The sequence below is a fragment of the Mastigoproctus giganteus genome, chromosome 2, assembly GCF_048544385.1.
Source record: "Mastigoproctus giganteus isolate SK-2022 chromosome 2, ASM4854438v1, whole genome shotgun sequence".
Lineage (NCBI taxonomy): Eukaryota > Metazoa > Arthropoda > Arachnida > Uropygi > Thelyphonidae > Mastigoproctus > Mastigoproctus giganteus.
The window spans coordinates 230,172,879-230,191,827 of record NC_143576.1 but is presented as its reverse complement, the minus strand read 5'-3'; the positions used below and the strand labels follow the sequence as shown (position 1 = coordinate 230,191,827).

Below are 18,949 nucleotides of genomic sequence, written 5' to 3'. Positions count from 1 at the left end.
TTCACTTTACTGCCTAAAATCAGCAGTTCAGAACACTTTGAAGCTTTATGTGCCGATGTTACATGTAGAAATCACCTAATCTAAATTTGTCTTATTTATCTTCCACCTGATCATACACAAGACTCCAAGGATGAACTGCAGTCACGGCTCGCAACCCATTTCACCGCTGATAAACCAAACTTTCTTAGAGGGGACTTCAATATGTCTACCACAAAACACTCTGAATCTAGACGAGACTTCATTATCTTCATCGAGAATTTGGGACTGGATTTCCTTGAATCACAGCCTACAAGGGGCAACCAGGCTTTAGACCTAGTATTTCATCGTACTGCAGATTTGACTCCCACAATCTCGACCTTTGCCTTTAATTTAGACCACAAACCACTAACCTTTGCCTTTACGTTCCCGTCAATACCTCCTAATCATGATGATGAAGTCCTCACCAAAACAATTATTTCAGTTAATTTCATCACGCAAGATATCATTATAAGTTTTCTCACCTCAACCAACTGGAATGATCTTTCCACCTTGCCAATCGATGAAGCCTCTAATGGCCTTGCTTCCCACCTGGCAGCAATAGCTGTTCAAGGAGTTTCAAAAACCATCAAAATCTCAAATAGACAAAACCATGGGTCTCAAGAGACCTGAAGCCCGCCTTTCTAGATAAGCAGTGTGCCTTCAGAAAATTAGTATTAGTATTAGTATTAGTATTAGTAACGGCCGTATGGTGCAAGAAAGCCTATGGCTTATGCTGCACCAGCCAAAAAAAAAAAAAAAAAAAAAAAAAAATCCGAACAAAACAATGATAAAAACAAAAAATAAATAAATAACTAAATAATAATAATTAATAAATAAAAAATAAATAAAAAAATAATAATAAAATAAAAAATAAATAAAAAGGAAATTAATCCTATCCGCTTCCCTTACCCGAAAGTACTATCCAGGTGACCTTTGAATTTCCCCAAACTGTCGGCCTCTACCACCCATGAAGGCAACTTATTCCAGTAATTTATAACTCGCTGGCTAAAATAAAACTTCCTGCAGTCCAATCTAAACATTTCCCCCGTAACTTGAATTTATGTCCCCTAGTTCTAGCATCATTTATAATCTTGAAACTTTTGTCCTCATTCATTTTACTGATGCCTCTCAGAGCCTTAAACACCTCAATCAAATCTCCTCTAAGGTGTCTAGTTTCCAAACTCTGCAACCCACATATTCGAAGTCTTTCTTCATAAGGACGCCCTTTTGCCGATCTCACCAGGCGAGTTACCCTTCTTTGCACCCTTTCAAGAAGCTCGATGTCTTTCTTTAGGTGCGGTCTCCATACTTGAACACAGTATTCCAAGTGTGGTCTAACATAAGCCTTATATAATGGGATTAGCACGTCCCTATCTCTACTTGCAAAAGTTCGATAGATCATCGATAGGACACCATGGGCCTTCCTTGCAACCTGTTTACAATGCTCAGAGAATTTCATGTCTGACCGTATCGTAACACCCAAGTCCCTTTCCTCCAGTACTGCGTTTAGTTGAACTCCACCAAGTGAATAAGTTATTTTGGGATTACTGTTTCCCAGGTGTAATACCTTACACTTTGTTGGATTAAAGCACAGCTGCCATTTTTCTGACCATTCTTGAAGTCTATCTAGGTCTCTCTGAAGAAGCTCAGCTTGACAGTGATCATTAACTACTCTACCAATTTTAACATCATCTGAAAATTTAGACATCACGCCCTCTATCCCTTCATCAATGTCGTTTATGAAAATTAAAAACAACAGTGGCCCTAATACTGATCCTTGGGGAACCCCACTTCTTACATCAACCCAATCTGAGGAATAACCATTTATCACAACCCTCTGCCTCCTGCCCTGAAGTCATCCTTCTATCCATCTAAGGATTTTCCCAGTGATTCCAACCTGTTCCAGCTTATAAAGCAACCGCTCATGTGGGACTGAGTCAAAAGCTTTGCTGAAATCTAAATAAACAATGTCGAAATTATTCCCTAAATCCAGCTCTAGAGTGACCCTTTCGAAATAGCGAACCAGATTTGTTAAACATGATTTTCCCTTTACAAAACCATACTGAGTATCCTTGAGAATTTCAATTCGATCCAAATGATCCTGAATTCCACCCTTGATCATTGCCTCCATGATTTTCCCTACTACTGAAGTCAGACTGACAGGTCGATAATTTCCCACTTCACTTTTAGAGCCACCCTTATGTATGGGAGATACATTTGCACTTTTCCAATCCAAGGGAATCTCCCCAGAGTCTAGTGATGCTCGCATAATTAGCCTCAATGGTTCAATGCAAGAGTTCAATGCAAATGGAAGAGTTCAGGAACCACACACGATTTTATTAACTTTAAAAAGAAACGTGCATCTTTTCTGAAGCAAGAACGACAAGCCAACTATAGCTATATAGCTAACAGATTAGTATGTTCGAAGCGGTCATTTGCAAAGCACTGCAAGAATTTTCGATGGATGCGAGCTTCTTCATAGAATGGGCAGACAGTACTTTTGGTGAGAGTTGCGTAAAGGAAGAATCTAATCGTCCCTATCCCATCCCATTACGCTGTTTGACTCCCCTGTCTACACTTAATATCACAAAGCAAAATCTGTTGAAAGTAATAAATGAGTTACCGAACAAAGCTACCGTCCGGCGTGATAGATTTCCTTTGTTTATCATTAAAATATCCTGTGTCTTTATTGTGGATGTTCTTTTACATATCGTTAATGAAATTTTGCGAACACCTTCGGTGCCTCAAGTTTGAACACACTACTGCATCAAACCCATTTGGAAGAACTGCGAACGATTTTGGTAAGATTTCAGTGGGCTCTTCGCTGCTTAAAGTTTTTGAAAAGACAATCCTAGCGCAACTTGAGCACTGTTTTCAGCACAGACCATATCACCTTCAGAATTTTGTCCCTTGGAGATTTACTACCACCAATCTTCTTCAAACGCTGTTTATCATACAGGAAGCTTTGAATTCTCGAACGCAGCTCGACATAATTTTTCTAGACGTTAAATCTGCATATGATAGGATTTCCATCACGTCTTGAAGAACTACTTCAGGATCTCCGATAATCTCCTCACTGTAATCAAAAAAGTTTTTCAGGAAAGACGGCTCCTTGTTGAGCAGAACGGTCTCTCACGATCCTTTACTGTCTTCAGAGGGCTTCCACAGGGTGGCGTTTGGTCGGCAGCACTGTTCGCAGCAGCTTTCGAACCTCTGCTAGCAAATTTCGAAAACTTGATATCGTACGCAGACGATCTGAAGTTCTTCATTCATTCAGATCAGCCGGAGCAAACCCTCTCTGTCCAAAGAACAGCAACAAAACAAATCTCTCAAATAAGCACATTTCTTCAGTACATTGGTCTTCAGCTAAATGCCGAAAAATCTGCCCAGATGACGTTTATAGAGAGAAGAAGAATAAATTCAATGCGCATCTCTATAAATGGACATCGAATTAAACTTGTCAACTCTCAAAAGCAGTTAGGTTTGGTCTGGGATTCGAACTGTCTTTTCTAGAGCACTTGAAGGAAGCAAGAAACAAATTCTTCGCAGCCCTTTGGTCTGCTCGACAGGAATTGATTGGTTACGGAAATAAAAAGCTAATAACTAGGTTTGTCCGAACTTGTGTAGCACTCTACACATCGAAAATCTGGTCCTCTACCCCTGCAACCTACCTGCGACAGTTTTTGGGGATTGAGCATTGGCTTCTGCGATCCCTCAATAGGACTTCAGAGCATCGCCTTACTATCTCTAGGGGTACACTACATTCGCTACATGGAATGACTCCTTAGAATCACCACTCGCAACTTAATTAACCTCTCCAAACTCATTTCGGGTAGATTGGATGCTCCTAACATCGATAGTCTTATCATCCTGCCCACGAAGAACACCAGAATAACTAACCGGCAAGCATCTTTGATCAGACCTGCCCTCAACCAAATCATCTCGCTCAGTCATACGTTCCCAGAAAACACGATTGGACTCCTCAAATACCTGAATATCAACCCTGAGACGATTTGCATCGACAAAGCCTACAGATCAAAAGTTTTAGCTGATACACACAGTCTACACAATCCTGCAATTTTAGATCTTTCATGTCACCATCGCTTTACGTGGCTACTGTGTTGGAGGATGATATGCGCTCCTTCTCCTCTTCCCGAGAGCCTGCAGCATCTTGCCGGCAACCCCGCACTTTTCTTAGACAGACGCTGAATGTATTTAGAGTATTATGTCCAACCTAATGTGTCTTAACTTGTGTAATTAATTATTGACTTGATCTCTGTATATTTTATTTTATCCAATATTGATATTGTATTCATTTTTATAATTCTGTTTACCCTCCTAGCATTTGATTGCTGTCAAGGAGTGGATGTAACTTACTTTTCTTTGCCCGCCCGATTAAATAAATAAATAAATAATAATGGATATTATTCCAGAATGGTCGGCTTTTTCCTATCTCAACCTGTGATTTGTCCGTCTTTCGATCCTTTCACGAAGCTCAATGTCTTTTTTTCAGCTGAGCCTCCGTACTTAATCATAATAATCCAAATCCAGTCTTAGAATACCTTACAGAGTGAAAGAATAATAGAGTGAAAGAATGAGTGGACATTCTCTCTGAAGAATACATTCATTATTTAAAAGAATTCGTGAACTAGCTGAATCCTGAATGAAACAATATTATTACTCATGAAAGGAAACGCAGGAACTTTGCAATCGCTGTAAAGACTCTACAACTTAAAGACTTGAAACATTCTGTTCATTGGTTTAAGGATAGCATTACTATTCCATTTGAGCAGTCAAGTAATGACTATAGGAGCAGCAGTTTCCCAAGGAAGCAATTTTAGGTAGAATCAATGAAATAAGAATCCCTTTCCCTTGACGTTAGAAGGAAACGATCGCGTTTCACTTCTTTTCAAATGAAAAAATATCAGGAATCAGTTTGAAGAGCGAATCCCCACCTTTCTGCTAAGAGGGAACGAAACAAAAACAGTATTGTCTGCTCGAGCGTTTTCGAAACGAGTGAGTTATAAACCTCAATATGTTTTCAAGAAATTCTGATGGGTTTTGAAGGAAATTCTGTTAATGGGGCGTGTGTATGCGAGGGGCGATCATTTAATCGAGGACTGGTGCAAGATCTTATCTTAATTGTCATCATCTGAAACTTCTGTGGATTTCTCCTTCTCGAAATACAATCCCTTGAACTTTGCACATTTTCGCCACCGTGGTATCCACGTGTTAAATGCTTCTTGCAAGCCATTTTTCGAAAGACTGCGAAGTGCTTCCGTTGTGGCTCTTCGAGTATCGTTGTATGGGATGGGAAACGATTGCTTTACAGAGCTTCTTCAGATGTGGAAACAAGAAGAAATCACACGTGGCTAAAACCGGTGAATAAGGGGGATGTGGCAGGGTTCACTGCCTGCATAATATTAGACGTATGGGGCCTGGCATTGTCTTAATGAAGAAACCACTTTACCATAGAAACTCATTACCATACGCTTCATTCATCTTTTTAATTGTTTCCGATGCATTTAAGTCCCTTCTGACCCAATACCGAATTACATATAGCTGTTCAATCTGTTTGTCCGACATGATACTTGCTTTAAAACGATCATCAGTGGCCGCGACTAAAAAAACTCTTCATGCAACAGTGGCCCGACAAGTACTTTGCAATTCCACGATAAGCTGCGAACATTACTCAGCCGTGATGGGGAAATTGAGCGGAAGGTGACTGACAACATTATATGCAAACAAACTTTACACTTTCTCATGCTGGCACATGAACATTTTATGCGAAAATAAAGGATAATAAATATGGAATACTTACCAATAAGAGTTGGGATAAAAATACAGAAACATCCAGTAATAAACCTTGACAAACCAGTTGAGAGTGCGAGTAAATTCAGTCCGACATACTCTTCATACAATATTTGGTAGAATGGGTGAAGACACATGGATAATCCCAAAACAATGGAGTTAACTATTAGAGCTACATATTTTTTAGCCGAAGGAATGCAAGCCATATTTACTCCACTTGTTACCATGAGGACTATAACAACCGTTGTTTTTTTTATTGATGCCTTATCGGCCACCCACCCCACAATTATCTGGAAGAAAAAAGCTGACAGAGAAATAGAAAATAAGAGAAAAACACTGTCCTCCAGACTGACTCCGTGATCAGTAGCGAAATCTACTATAGTGAGGAGAAAGATGTTACTATAAATCACAAATACACATAAGCCAAATGTAATTATAATGAATTTTGGAGTAACTAACAAAACTGCTGTAAGCTTTAGTGTAGACAAAATAGCTTTGTAGGGTTTAGAGGGGTCGTTTCTTTCTTTTTCAATTTCTTCAAGAGACGATCGCCTTTCTTCGGGATTCAACACAGTGTCTTCAGAAACCGCATCGACATTTGGAGTCTTACCTTCGTCTCCATCGGACGTATTATGATGACATTGTGCGAGTGTAGAAAAAGTAGCTTTTTGATTATCATTATCAAGACGAATTGCTGAAGGCTTAAAGGAAGGCTGTCCCATTACAATTACTGAAATAAAAAGGTTCATCAGAACTGCCCCAAGAATTAGAAAGGAACCCCGTAATCCATAAACTTCGATCAATCTTTCCGTAATGGCTGATAAAACCATTCCTCCGAACGCAGCTGCAGAGAATACGATTCCAAATATCGTAGATTTCTTCGTTTTGAAGTGTTGGCTGATTGTGACGGAAACTGTCGGATAGAGCAGACCTGTTCCAAGACCTAAAGAAAGAAAATCCATATTAAATACGTAATAATAATCATAATAATAAAGGGAAAAATCACATGAAACTGATTTGCTGTTGTTGTTTTTGTTTCGAATTTTCTCCAGAACAAGAAAGGCCATGAGGCGTTACTGTTGTTGTCACATATAGTGATAATGTCACGTAGTAATAGTAGTAGCCGTACAGTGTTAGGAAGCCAGAACGTTTTTCTGCATTGACCAAAAAATTTAGTAGATAAGAAAATACAAATTATTTGCTTCCAAACTCACAGAGATAACTATCCAGTTGAGCTGTGAATTTGTTGAAACTATCAGTCGCAACTACCTCTGAACGCAACCTTTTTCAGCAATCAACGACTTCCTATAATGTAGTATAACTTCTTCCTATGTAATTTCAATTTATGCTGAAGAGTTTTGCAATTCTCTATAACAGTGAAAATTCCGCCTTGGTTCATTTTACCAACCCCCCTCTCAGAGTTTTGTAAACCTCAGTCACTTTTGAAATGCCCACATATTCGGAGTCCTTCCTCATATGATGGTCAATTTCAAGAAGCGCAGTGTCTTCTTTGAGGTCTCTATACTTGAACTCAGCATTCCAAATGTTGTCTTACAATTGCCTTATACAGAGAGACTATAACCTCGATATCTCTTCAAGTAAAGTTCGACAAATCATCAATAGAACACCATGAACTTCCTGGCTGCCAGTTTAGACTGCCTAGAAAAGTTCATATCTGTCCGTATTGTAGCTCCCAGATTCCTTTTTTCTCGACAGTTTTTAATTCAACTCCACCAAGTGTAAAATTTATTTTGGGGTTTCTGTTCCAACGAGTGTAAGACCTTGAATTTTGTTGCATTTTGCTGCTACATTTCTGAATATTCTTGAAGCCTGTTCAAATCATCCTGAAGAAGCTGGACTGATCATTAACTACTGTACCAATTTTTACGCCATCTGCAAATTTTGACATCAAACCTTCTATCCCATCGTCGATGTCGTTTATGAAAATCTGAAACAACAGTGGTCCAAGAACCGATTCCTGAGAGATCTTATTTCTGACTTAACAACACTCTGAAGTATATCCATTAATCACAACCCTCTGATTTCTGCCCTGCAGCAATCCAACTTAAATTTTTTCCAGCAATCCTAACATGTTCAAGCTTATACAATAACCTCTCAACGATTACCGAGTCAAATTCATTGCTAAAATCCAAACACGCTACGTCGAAATTGTTGGCTAGATCAAGTTCATGAGACTCGTGTCAAAATAGCTGACTAAGTTAGTTAAACATGATTTTCGCTTAACAAAAACACGTTGCGTGTTATTCAGAATGCAATATCTATCAAAATGTCCCTGGATTGCCCTCTTAATCATTGTTTCCAAGATTTTTCCTATTTCAGACTAACCGGTCTGTAGTCACTTCTTTCGCTCTTAGAGCCACCTTTGTCTATTAGTGATACTTTGAGACGTCTCCAATCCAAAGGAATCTCTCCATAATCCAAAGATGCCCTCATAATTAACACCTTGTTTCAATACACTCTTTGACGACCTCCCTCAAAATTACTGGGCATATGACATCAACTCCAGGAACCTTATTTGCCTTTATGTTCGAAGTTCGAAAAGTTTTCTAATATACAGTCATCTGTAATTTCGAAATCACTAATTTAATATGACTCAGGCTCACTTTCAGAGCCTCTTCTCACTGTGAAAGGTCTTTCTTCAGTAAAAACAGATGCAAGTTACCAGTTCAATTTATTTGAAACATCGGCTGGGCTGTCTAAGGCTTTCCTACACCCAGTGCACAAGGGATCAATCTGATTCGATTTTTTTCAGTATTCACATACATAAAAAATTGCTTCTTCCCATTCTTTGTTCTTTTTGGTCAGTTCTTTCTCACACGCAGCCTTGGCCTCTCTAACTTTATCTGTGCTGCGATACTAGTAGTAGTAGTAGTGGTGGTGACATGTGATGCAAGAATGCAAGTGTATGAGCTTATGCAGCATCAGCCAAAAAAAAAAAAAAACCCACACCATTCCCTCCAAATGCCTGTCTAGTTCCTCCTTAAATTTATTCAAGCTATCAAATTCCACAACTACAGATGGAAGTTTGTTCCAGCAATTAACCACCCGCTGGCTAAAGGCAAATTTCCGCACATCTAATCTACATCTGTCTTTTCTTAATTTGAATTTATGCCCCCTTAGGTTCGTAATCTGAACAAGTGGAAGGATCTCATCAGAATTCAGCGTGCTCAACCCATTCAAGGCCTTATACACCTCAATCAGATCACCGCGCAGGTGCCTAGTCTCCAGCCACTGCAATTTGCAGAACTTAAGCCTCTCTTGGTAAGAGGATCCCTTCATTCCCCTCACCAATCTTGTTGCCCTTCTCTGTACACGCTCAAGTAAATCTACATCCTTCCTAAAATGAGGCCTCCAGACCTGTACGCAGTACTCAAGCCGTGGCCTGACCATTGCCTTATACAGAGGGATAATCACCTCCTTCTCCCTGCTAGCAAAATTCCTATATATCATTGACAAAACCCCATGACCTGCCCTGGCAGCCTGTCTGCATTGCTCAGAAAACTTCATATCTGCCTGCACAATTACTCCCAGGTCTTTTTCATTTTCTACCACCTTAAGTGTAGTAGTACACAGTTGGTATGTTTCTCTGGGGTTACTTCTACCCATATGGAGTACTTTGCATTTGTCAAGGTTAAACTTCAGTTGCCACTTCTTAGCCCATCTGCCCAAATTATCTAGATCCTGTTGTAGTAGCACACTGCCATTACTGTCATTAACAACCCTGCCAACCTTTGTATCATCTGCAAACTTCGACATTAAGTCTGATATGCCTTCATCAATATCATTGATAAATATACAAAACAACAGTGGACCCAACACCGAACCCTGTGGGACTCCACTAATAACATTAGTCCAAGAAGAGCAGCACCCATTGATTACCACCCTCTGTCTTCTCCCACGTAACCATCCTTTTATCCATTGTAGCAACGTAGCCTTAATACCATTCTGCTCCAATTTGTACAGTAGTCTTTCATGCGCAACAGTGTCAAAAGCTTTCCTGAAATCCAAATATATGATATCAAAATTATTTTTGCATCCAGTTCCTTTGTAACCACATCATAATATCCTATCAAATTTGTCAGACAAGACTTTCCCTTAACAAACCCATGCTGTGTCTGAATTATTGCTGCAGTCTTGTCTAGATGATCCTGCAATGCATCTTTAACCAGTGACTCCATTATTTTACCCGGAACAGAAGTTAAACTAATTGGTCTGTAATTACTCGTGTCACCCTTCGATCTCCCTTTGTGAATTGGGGATACATTTGCACATCTCCAGTACGTGGAAACCTCCCCTGAATCCAAGGATGCTCTCATAATTATGGCTAAGGGTTTGCTTAGTTGCTTTGCCGCCTTCTTTAATATAACTGGATAGATCCCATACACCCAAGGTACTTTTCTTATGTTTAACTTCAACAATTTCTCCTCCACTTTGCTCTCAGTTATTACAAAATCATTAAGTATCCTGCTACAATTTGATAACCTTCTGCCATTTTCAAACCTTAATAATTCCTCATGTGTGAATGTAGATGCACAATACTCATTCAGTTTGTTTGCTATCTGAGCAGGATCATCAACAGTCGAACCATCGATGTCAAGTGGACCAATCAGATTCATCCTCTTCCTTTTAGAGTTTATATAAGTAAAGAAATCCTTGCTGTTTCTCTTAGCATCTTTTGCCAAGGATTTCTCGTAATCTACCTTCGCCTGCCTAACCTCCTTTGTGACCTGATTACAAACTAGCTTATATCTGCCATAGGCTTCTGAGTCGCTTGATAATTTATATGCATCCCATGGATTTTTCTTCTCTGTCACGAATCTCATTAGTTCATTTGATAACCATTTAGGCCTAAACCTTGAACAATATTTCTTAATAGGTATGAAACTTTTAGTAGCTTCCACCATTAATTCCTTGAATGCTTCCCACTTAGAATTTACTGTTGGTAACATCGTCAGTTGATCCCACTGTACAGAATTTAAAACTGTCTGAGACCACTGTACTCACCTTTACAGAAGCAAAAACTCTTTCCTTTACCCCTGATGGTAATTAAATCTTTAAGTAAATCCCACGTCAGTACACTGTGATCACTGCCACCTAGTGGTTCTTTTATCTGCAAATTCCTAATACATGAATGATCACTGCTGATAACCAGATCAAGAGTATTACTTTCTCCGGTTGCCTCTCGAACATGCTGCTGCAGAAAACAATCGTCCAATAAATCCACAAAAGTCTGACTAGTGTGTGAGTGACCAACCCACAAGTTCCAGTCAATATCTGGGAAGTTAAAATCCCCCATTATAAGACATTCCGATTTACTACCCCACTCTATTTCTCTGTACATTGTTCATTGCATTCAAGTCACTAGGCCTATAACACACTCCTACTCTTATTTTTGCTTTTGTAGTGCTTATGTCACACCAAACTGACTCAACAGTGCACTGTTCATCTCTATCAACTGGATGCACTTCTTTTGATTTTATGTTTTTCTTTATTAACAGCATAACACCTCCTCCCTTTCTATCCTGTCTATCCTTTCTGTACACATTGTTCTCCCCAAATTCCAGTTCAGCATTCCTTATATCTGTGTGACCCGACGTCTCTGTTATCCCAACAATATCCGCCTTTGATGTCTTGACCAACACTTCAAATTCATCAAATTTATTTACTATACTTCTAGCATTGGTATACATGTAAGCATACATGCTCCTACTCCTATTCCTAGTTACCCTAACATATCCCATATCCTACCTATTTCAGGATGACTGCCACCCGTCCCTGAACCCCCCAACACCTCTCGCTCCAGGTAGCTACTTATTCTAATAGAAGTTGTGCAAGAATCTCCTTCACCTCTCCTTACGGCTACTGTTAAACTATTAGTCCTTGTATCCCCCCAAGCTATCAGTTTTCCGACCCACCTAACACTGCCTCGATAGCATCAGCAAACATTCTTGCACCCTTTCTATTTAAGTGTATCCCATCCCTGTAGAAGCAGTCTCTCCTGTTAACAAGTACAGACCAGGCTGAAAAAAAATCTATCCCTTGAGCCTTGCACAATCCTTCCAGGGCCGAATTCGTCTGGGCAGAATTGCAGACACTTTCAAATTCAACCCTAATTCTCGGCTTTTGTTCAACAGTGACCTGTACTTGTTAAGTAATTCTGCCGGTCTCCTACGCTTAATATCATTAGTGCCAACGTGTACAACTATATCATCTTTTATGCCCTTAAAAGATGATATCCGCTCTACAACGTCATCAACCTTTGCCCCTGGCAGACATACCCTGGTCCTGTTCCACCTATCCTTTTTACAAAGCACTTTCTCCATTTGCCTGAAAACAGAGTCTCCAACAACTACTAGTTCCTTTGGGACCAGCGTATGCTGCTTTGGGGGTTGCCGCTGTGTTGCGTGATGACCAAGTGCAAGCTCTGGCGTTGATGTGGGCAGCTGAGAGTTTGATGGGCCCCTCAGTATATATCATCATATACAACTATATCATCTTTTATGCCCTTAAAAGATGATATCCGCTCTACAACGTCATCAACCTTTGCCCCTGGCAGACATACCCTGGTCCTGTTCCACCTATCCTTTTTACAAAGCACGTTCTCCATTTGCCTGAAAACAGAGTCTCCAACAACTACTAGTTCCTTTGGGACCAGCGTATGCTGCTTTGGGGGTTGCCGCTGTGTTGCGTGATGACCAAGTGCAAGCTCTGGCGTTGATGTGGGCAGCTGAGAGTTTGATGGGCCCCTCAGTTCAGATCTTTCGAGGGCATCCACCCTGTCCTTCAAACTCTCATATAGGCCCATAACAACGCTGAATTGTCGCCTGATTTCCTCACACTCCTTACATCGCGCACATACAAAGACATCCCCCATGGCAATATCATGTTCCGTTCCAGAGAGTCCGGCAAACATTTCACAAGTTGCACATTTTTTTAGGCTGTGATGCGTTGGAGAATCGCCCCCTCAGTTCTCCCCCGAGTCACATCACTCCTGCTACTTTGTGCCCGTTGCTTTGCTGCTCTAATTTGGGGCATGTTATTTTAAATTAATAAGATCAATAAATTAAATTTATTTATTGATAAATGTCAATACTACGCTATTTAATAGAAACAGTGAAGCGTATTACTGTATATAATTATGCGTTAGAGTTACCTAGCTACCTCAATTAAAAAATTTGAATTCCCTACCACTATATACAAAAACAATGGCTGCAAGATTCGAACGAAATAACGTTTTTATGTAAATTAAGTAGTAATCTACAAAAAAACTCTTTAATCTAAATAAAAATAAAAATAACCAGCGTAACTATAACTATAATACTACGTATTAAGTAAAATATAAAATAACAATTATGTAAATAAAAAGGCAAACACTTATCGCTTTTTCGGAGCCTGTAACTCACTGCTGTAATTTTTAAAGAGAGTCAGCGCCCTCTTAATGTTCCAAATCAACTTGTAGTAGGCTCCAGCGCTATGTAACTGTCCCATGCTAACTTTTTCTGCTCTATTTGAGTGGCCAGCTCTGCATTCATCGATTTTGGGATCATCCTGCTGCAATATTTTCTTGTTGGTATGAATGCGTTCATTGCAATTCGGTGTCACGCATGCATCGCGTCTTATGGTGGAACCTTCGAGCATCTGTTGTAACATCATGAAATGCATTCATCTCGTACTCCATTGTTAATATTATGTTAAATAAATGTTTGCCACTAACTACTGTCTTGTGTCATTTCTGCTTCTTGTGCCTCTGCTACTACTTTCCCGTGACGTTTCCGGTTGTGGGTTCCTATGCGATTCACGTTCCTTTAGATATTACCTACCTCCCCTAAATGTTTCTACCAATATTTTTGAGACACCCTGTATATGGACTAAGACATTTAATAATGAATTGGAGGATTCCGTCAGCACCGAATCTCCGTAGCAGAAGCTGATGTGGGATTAATGGCAGCAATAAGCTGTTCCCTGGAGATTGATACTGCCCACAGAGTGTCAAGCGGGATTCTAGTTGTTGGAGTATGAAGATCAGGACATTGTTCCGTGTTCGAGGCAAATCTAGATATGAAGTCAAGCCACTGGTCAGGTTCAAGATTTAGGGGGAAATCAGAAGGCCGCTCAGAGTAGGGGCATTTTCCGCTACGAAGGGTTCTATCCATATAATGCTTATTTGCTTTTGATTTCTGCTTATTAAATGTTGCGCGAGCTCTGGAGTAGGCTATCCTGTCTTGGATACTGTGTGACTGCTTCCACATTTTGTGCAGATGCTGCTTTAACTTGAAGTTCATTTTAAGATGGGGAGTCCACCATGCTCTGGACCGAGGCATGATGGAAATTCTCTTTGATGCTGAAAATGTCGTCATAGTCTTAAGCCAGCTAGTAAGCAAATTCACTGCAATTTCTAGATCACAATTTTCTAGAACTGTCCATGGGATGACAGAGGCAGCCTCAACACATTTAAAAATACTCAAAAACCTGGGACTAACTATTACTTTGGTATTAGTCAAATTCACAACATTGAAGTTTTGAGCAGGTATGTGTAAAAGAACACCGATTCAGTTGGCTTGTGGTCCGAATTGAAATAAGTCTCTGGCTGGTAAAAGAAGCATGAATGAGATCTAATTGGTTATTACCTCTTGTGGGGAGATCGTTGATCATTTGTAACCCTGTACAAGATAAGTTGCCGACCGAGCTAGCCGGGTGGGTAAAGTGCCTGCCTGGCAACCCAAAGGTCGCGGGTTCGATTCCCGCCTCGGGCTTGGATCAAAGTACTGCAAAAAAACCTTGGGAGGTGCATTATGGCCACAGAAGCCTATGCGCCAACAACTACCAAAAAAAAAAAAAAAAAAAAAAAAAAACAAGATAAGTTTGATAGGAGCTTTTGCTGAAGGTTAGCTAGCTGAGGAGGTAGATTAAAATCTCCACAGACGAAGTGCAAGGCTGAAGGATAAAGCTGGTTGATGATCCAGTTAGATATTTCATGGATAGCTTCATAAGAAGGCGCTGGGGGTATATATATAATAACTACATCTAGGAGGACCCTATGATAGCTGAGAGTAAAAGCAAGCGCTTCGCACGCTGATGTTTGGCTAGAGACTTGATGAATGAGTGAGGTTTGTGAGCTCTTAAAGAAAATTCCAACACCACCTCCTCTTTGCCCAACTCTAGAAGTGAAAGCAGATTTATATCCAGCAGGAACACAGGATATAAAATATTCTTGGTCTTTATCAAGACAGGTCTCGGTGACACAGAGGATATCGATATCATTGGCGAGGAGAATTTGGTCAACGGTATCCAGCTTATTGAGAAGGCTTCTAACATTCTGGTACAAGACTCTGACTGCATAATTTCGGGAGATCTTTTTTAAGGCACATACCTCGTTTTTATTGATAGCAGGCTTTCAAGTTCGTAGATTCGTGACCCATATTGGGATGAGCATTCCCGAACTGTTTATTACTGGTGATCTCAGGCTGATGGAATCAGTTTGATGATGCCGATGTGGTTCACCACTAGTATAATTGCGACTTATGCTGCGCACATTTTGAGACAATGCCTGGAGCGTAGAGCATTCATACTTGTCTCCTTGAGGCCTTGATTGCTATCGAGGAGGGTGAATTAGTTGAGATTGTTGATGGGGTCTGTTTTCCTCAGAAAATGGTCTGATATATATTCCTTGGGGCCAGGAGTCAGGATCTACAACCTTCTGGTAGACAGCGGGTGAACACATTATAAGGAAGGAGGCATAGGATGTTTGCCGACTTTTAAGCCGTTTAACCTGAACTGAGAGGTTATGCTCCTTAATAAACATTCCCCTAATAGATTCAGGAGAGGTTCTAGGTCCAAATTTGGAGGCGAAGATCTTGGCTCTGGTGGGAACGACGGAGATACTATATTTCTCGGCCAGTGTCAGACGAGATTTGGAGGCTGTTACTTGGCGGGATAAAGAGGCCTGGTTAGTGATAACAGCATGATGGGGAGGGCGATCACTATTGGTAGCTCGGCGGCATCCTGAGGAATATGGGGCGGGGTTGGCTGCTGGAATGAGGGAATTTTGTATATCTCCAGATAGGACGTAGGTATGACTAGAAAGGCTGTTGGTAAGCACGCCATCATATGAGGTGGGCAGAAAACATGATGGGCGTTAGTTAAATTATTGTTTTGTTTTGAGCCTGTAGGGAGTCTTTGTTATTTCCTGGTCGGTTCTCTCGCTGAGATACTTCTGTAGCATGACGCTGTGGTTGCTCACCAGCCACTGAGTGTGTCTTTCTGATGAGTGCATGATCGGTCCGTGCTCAGTCGGAGTGTCTGCAGAACTCCCTACTGATTATCTTGATTGGATTTAGATGTGGGAGCCAGGCTTTATATGGCTAGGAGGCTTTACTGGATGAGTAGTTTTTGTCCTTTTGGGTATTATTGGTGCCTGAGATGTCAGCTTGCCATTTTGGCTAGCCAAAGAACAGAGGTCCGAGAGCATATGAGTGATATACTTATTTTGGTTCCTCAGTGAGTAAACCTCATCCTTGAGATCTTCAGTTTGGGACCTTAATTGGTAAATTAGGTGGATCACGAAATCTGCACTGTCTGCTGTAGAGGAGGCGTCGACACTGTCATTTCGGCATTAATTCTTGGAGAATTACCTTCGACTTGGAAAGTATCTGTTATGACTAATGACTGGCTTGAGGTGGAGAATACGTTAGCGTTCGAGGCACAATTTTGATCGTTATTATGATCTGATGGAAAATTGGGGTGATTAGTGCTGCATATTACGTGATTGGCAGTGCCGTCATGTGACGTCGCGTTGCCCACCGCTTCAACACATGAGACGGTTATGAGTGAAGGTTCAGGCAAACCGGTATTTGACTGAGAGTACTGATTTGGATCAGGGATTGTCTAGTCGCTAGGGCTAGTTTCAGTCCGGGAGAGATGAAGATGAAGTCTGCTGACGAGGCTAGTGGGAGTCAGAAGTGTTCAAAGCCGCTAAGTGGATTTTCTTATTTATTGATTCGAAATTATTTTCTCTAAAACTTTTGATTTAAATTTAGTAGTATAGCATTGTTTTGTGATTTTCTGATTAATCTGGTGTATTAATTCTTTACCCGGCCTTGTAATTGCATAAAAGTATCGGTAAGGGTATCAAATCCACGTGTTACAAGTTGCAGCTCCGCTGAACGAGAAGTTTTTTAGCCATATTTAGACGCTTTATTGACTAACTGTTAAATCAAACAAATTATTTTCTATAAGTAGCTTATAAATCTAGTCAGGATCCTTAGTTTATTCTGAACTGACACGCAAGATTTGGAAGCTAATTAATACTTAAGTGTCCGCAGATTTACCGTTCGTAATTTGCCGCCTTTGTTACACGATACAACGTTATATCCCGAACTAGATAGCGTTAGTAAGTATAGTATAATATTGTCAATTAATCAGTAAAATCTATTAATCTTGTTAAACTTCATTGTCAATTAAATTGTACTTTTCAACTAAATACATATAACAACTTAGATTACAAACGTAACATAATCAATTAACACATAACTTGATACGGAAGTTATATAAACGGAACTCGTAAATAATATTTGATACTTAAAAATATATATAGCGTTATAACTGTATTGGGATACAGGTTTAGAGCTTTAATTTTGTACTGAAATTAAAATTTTATTCAAATTAAATAGAAATCATGATTCAGACCAGAGCAGCAAAGCAAAAGGCTCAAGCTAATGGAGTGCTGTGGCTCAGAGAAGAACTGAGAGCGGCAGTTGCCCACTGAATCACAGCCTTTTAAAATGCACTGCTTGTTTGATGTTTGTGGATAATCGGGTACGGGACATGATATTGCCATGGGGGATGTCTTTGTGTGTGCGCGATGTAAGGAATGTAAGGGAATCAGGCGACAACTCAGCGTTGTTATGGGCCTATATGAGAGTTTGAAGGACAGGGGGGATGCCCTCGAAGGATCTAAATTGAGGGGCCCATCAAGCTCTCAGCTGCCCACATCAACGCCAGAGCTTGCACTTGGTCATCACGCAACACAGCGGCAACCCCAAGGCAGAATGCGCTGGTCCCAAAGGAACTAGTAGTTGTTGGTGACTCTATTGTCAGGGAAACGAGAACATGGTATGTAAAAGGATAGGTGGAACAAGACCAGAGTATGTCTGCCTGGGACACAGGCTGATGACGTTGTAGAGCGGATATCATCTTTTAAGGGCACAAAAGGGTGATGCAGTTGTGCACGTTGGCACTAATGATATTAAGAGTAGGAGACCGGCAGAATTACTTAACAAGTACAGGTCACTGTTGAAAAAAAGCCGGGAATTAGGGTTGAATTTGAAAGTGTCTGCAATTCTGCCCAGACACGATAGGAGGGAGTATATGATGAGAGCCTTGTCGATCAATTCGGCCTTGCAAATATTGTGCAAGGCTCAAAGGGTAGAATGTTTTTCAGCCTGGTCTGTACTTGTTAACAGGAGAGACTGCTTCTACAGAAAGGGGGGATACACTTAAAAAAATAGAAAGGGTGCAAGAATATTTGCTGATGCTATCGAGACAGTGTTAGGTGGGTCGGAAAACTGCTAGCTTGGGGGGGAGACAAAGACTAATAAATTAACAGTAGCCACTGGCAGAGGTGAAAGTGATTCTTGCACTGCTTCTATTGGAATGAGCAGCAGCCTGGAAAACAAGATGCAGGATGTTTCAGAGACTGCTGGAAGTCATTGCGATACAAGTAAACACTGGGTTTTGTTAGCGTAGCTAAGAATAGGAACAGGTGCATGTATACTTGTGTGTACACCAATGCTAGGAGTTTGGTAAATAAATTTGATGAATTTGAGGTATTGCTCAAAATATCAAAGGCAGATATTGTTGGGATATCAGAGACGTGGTGCCTCACAGGTATAAGGAATGCAGAACTGGAATTTGGGGAGTACAACGTCTACAGAAAGGATAGACAGGGTAGGAAGGGAGGGGGTTATGCTATTAGTTAAGAAACACATAAAATCAAAGGAAGTGAAGCCAGTCGACATCGCTGGACAGTGTAGTGTCGAGTCAGTTTGGTGTGACATAAGCATTGGGAGATCAAAATTGAGAGTAGGAGTGTGCTATAGGC

General features: G+C 40.5%; 1 protein-coding gene across 1 annotated transcript in view; it reads right to left on the bottom strand.

The window, feature by feature from the left end:
• Nucleotides 1-18,949, bottom strand: part of LOC150090225 (monocarboxylate transporter 9-like) — a 50,014-nt gene that overhangs the window by 14,597 nt on the left and 16,468 nt on the right. Inside the window, exon 3 of the mRNA XM_090390213.1 lies at nucleotides 5,840-6,772. Within this exon, the coding sequence (XP_090246339.1) occupies nucleotides 5,840-6,772 (933 nt within the window). The remainder of the gene's footprint in view (nucleotides 1-5,839; nucleotides 6,773-18,949) is intronic.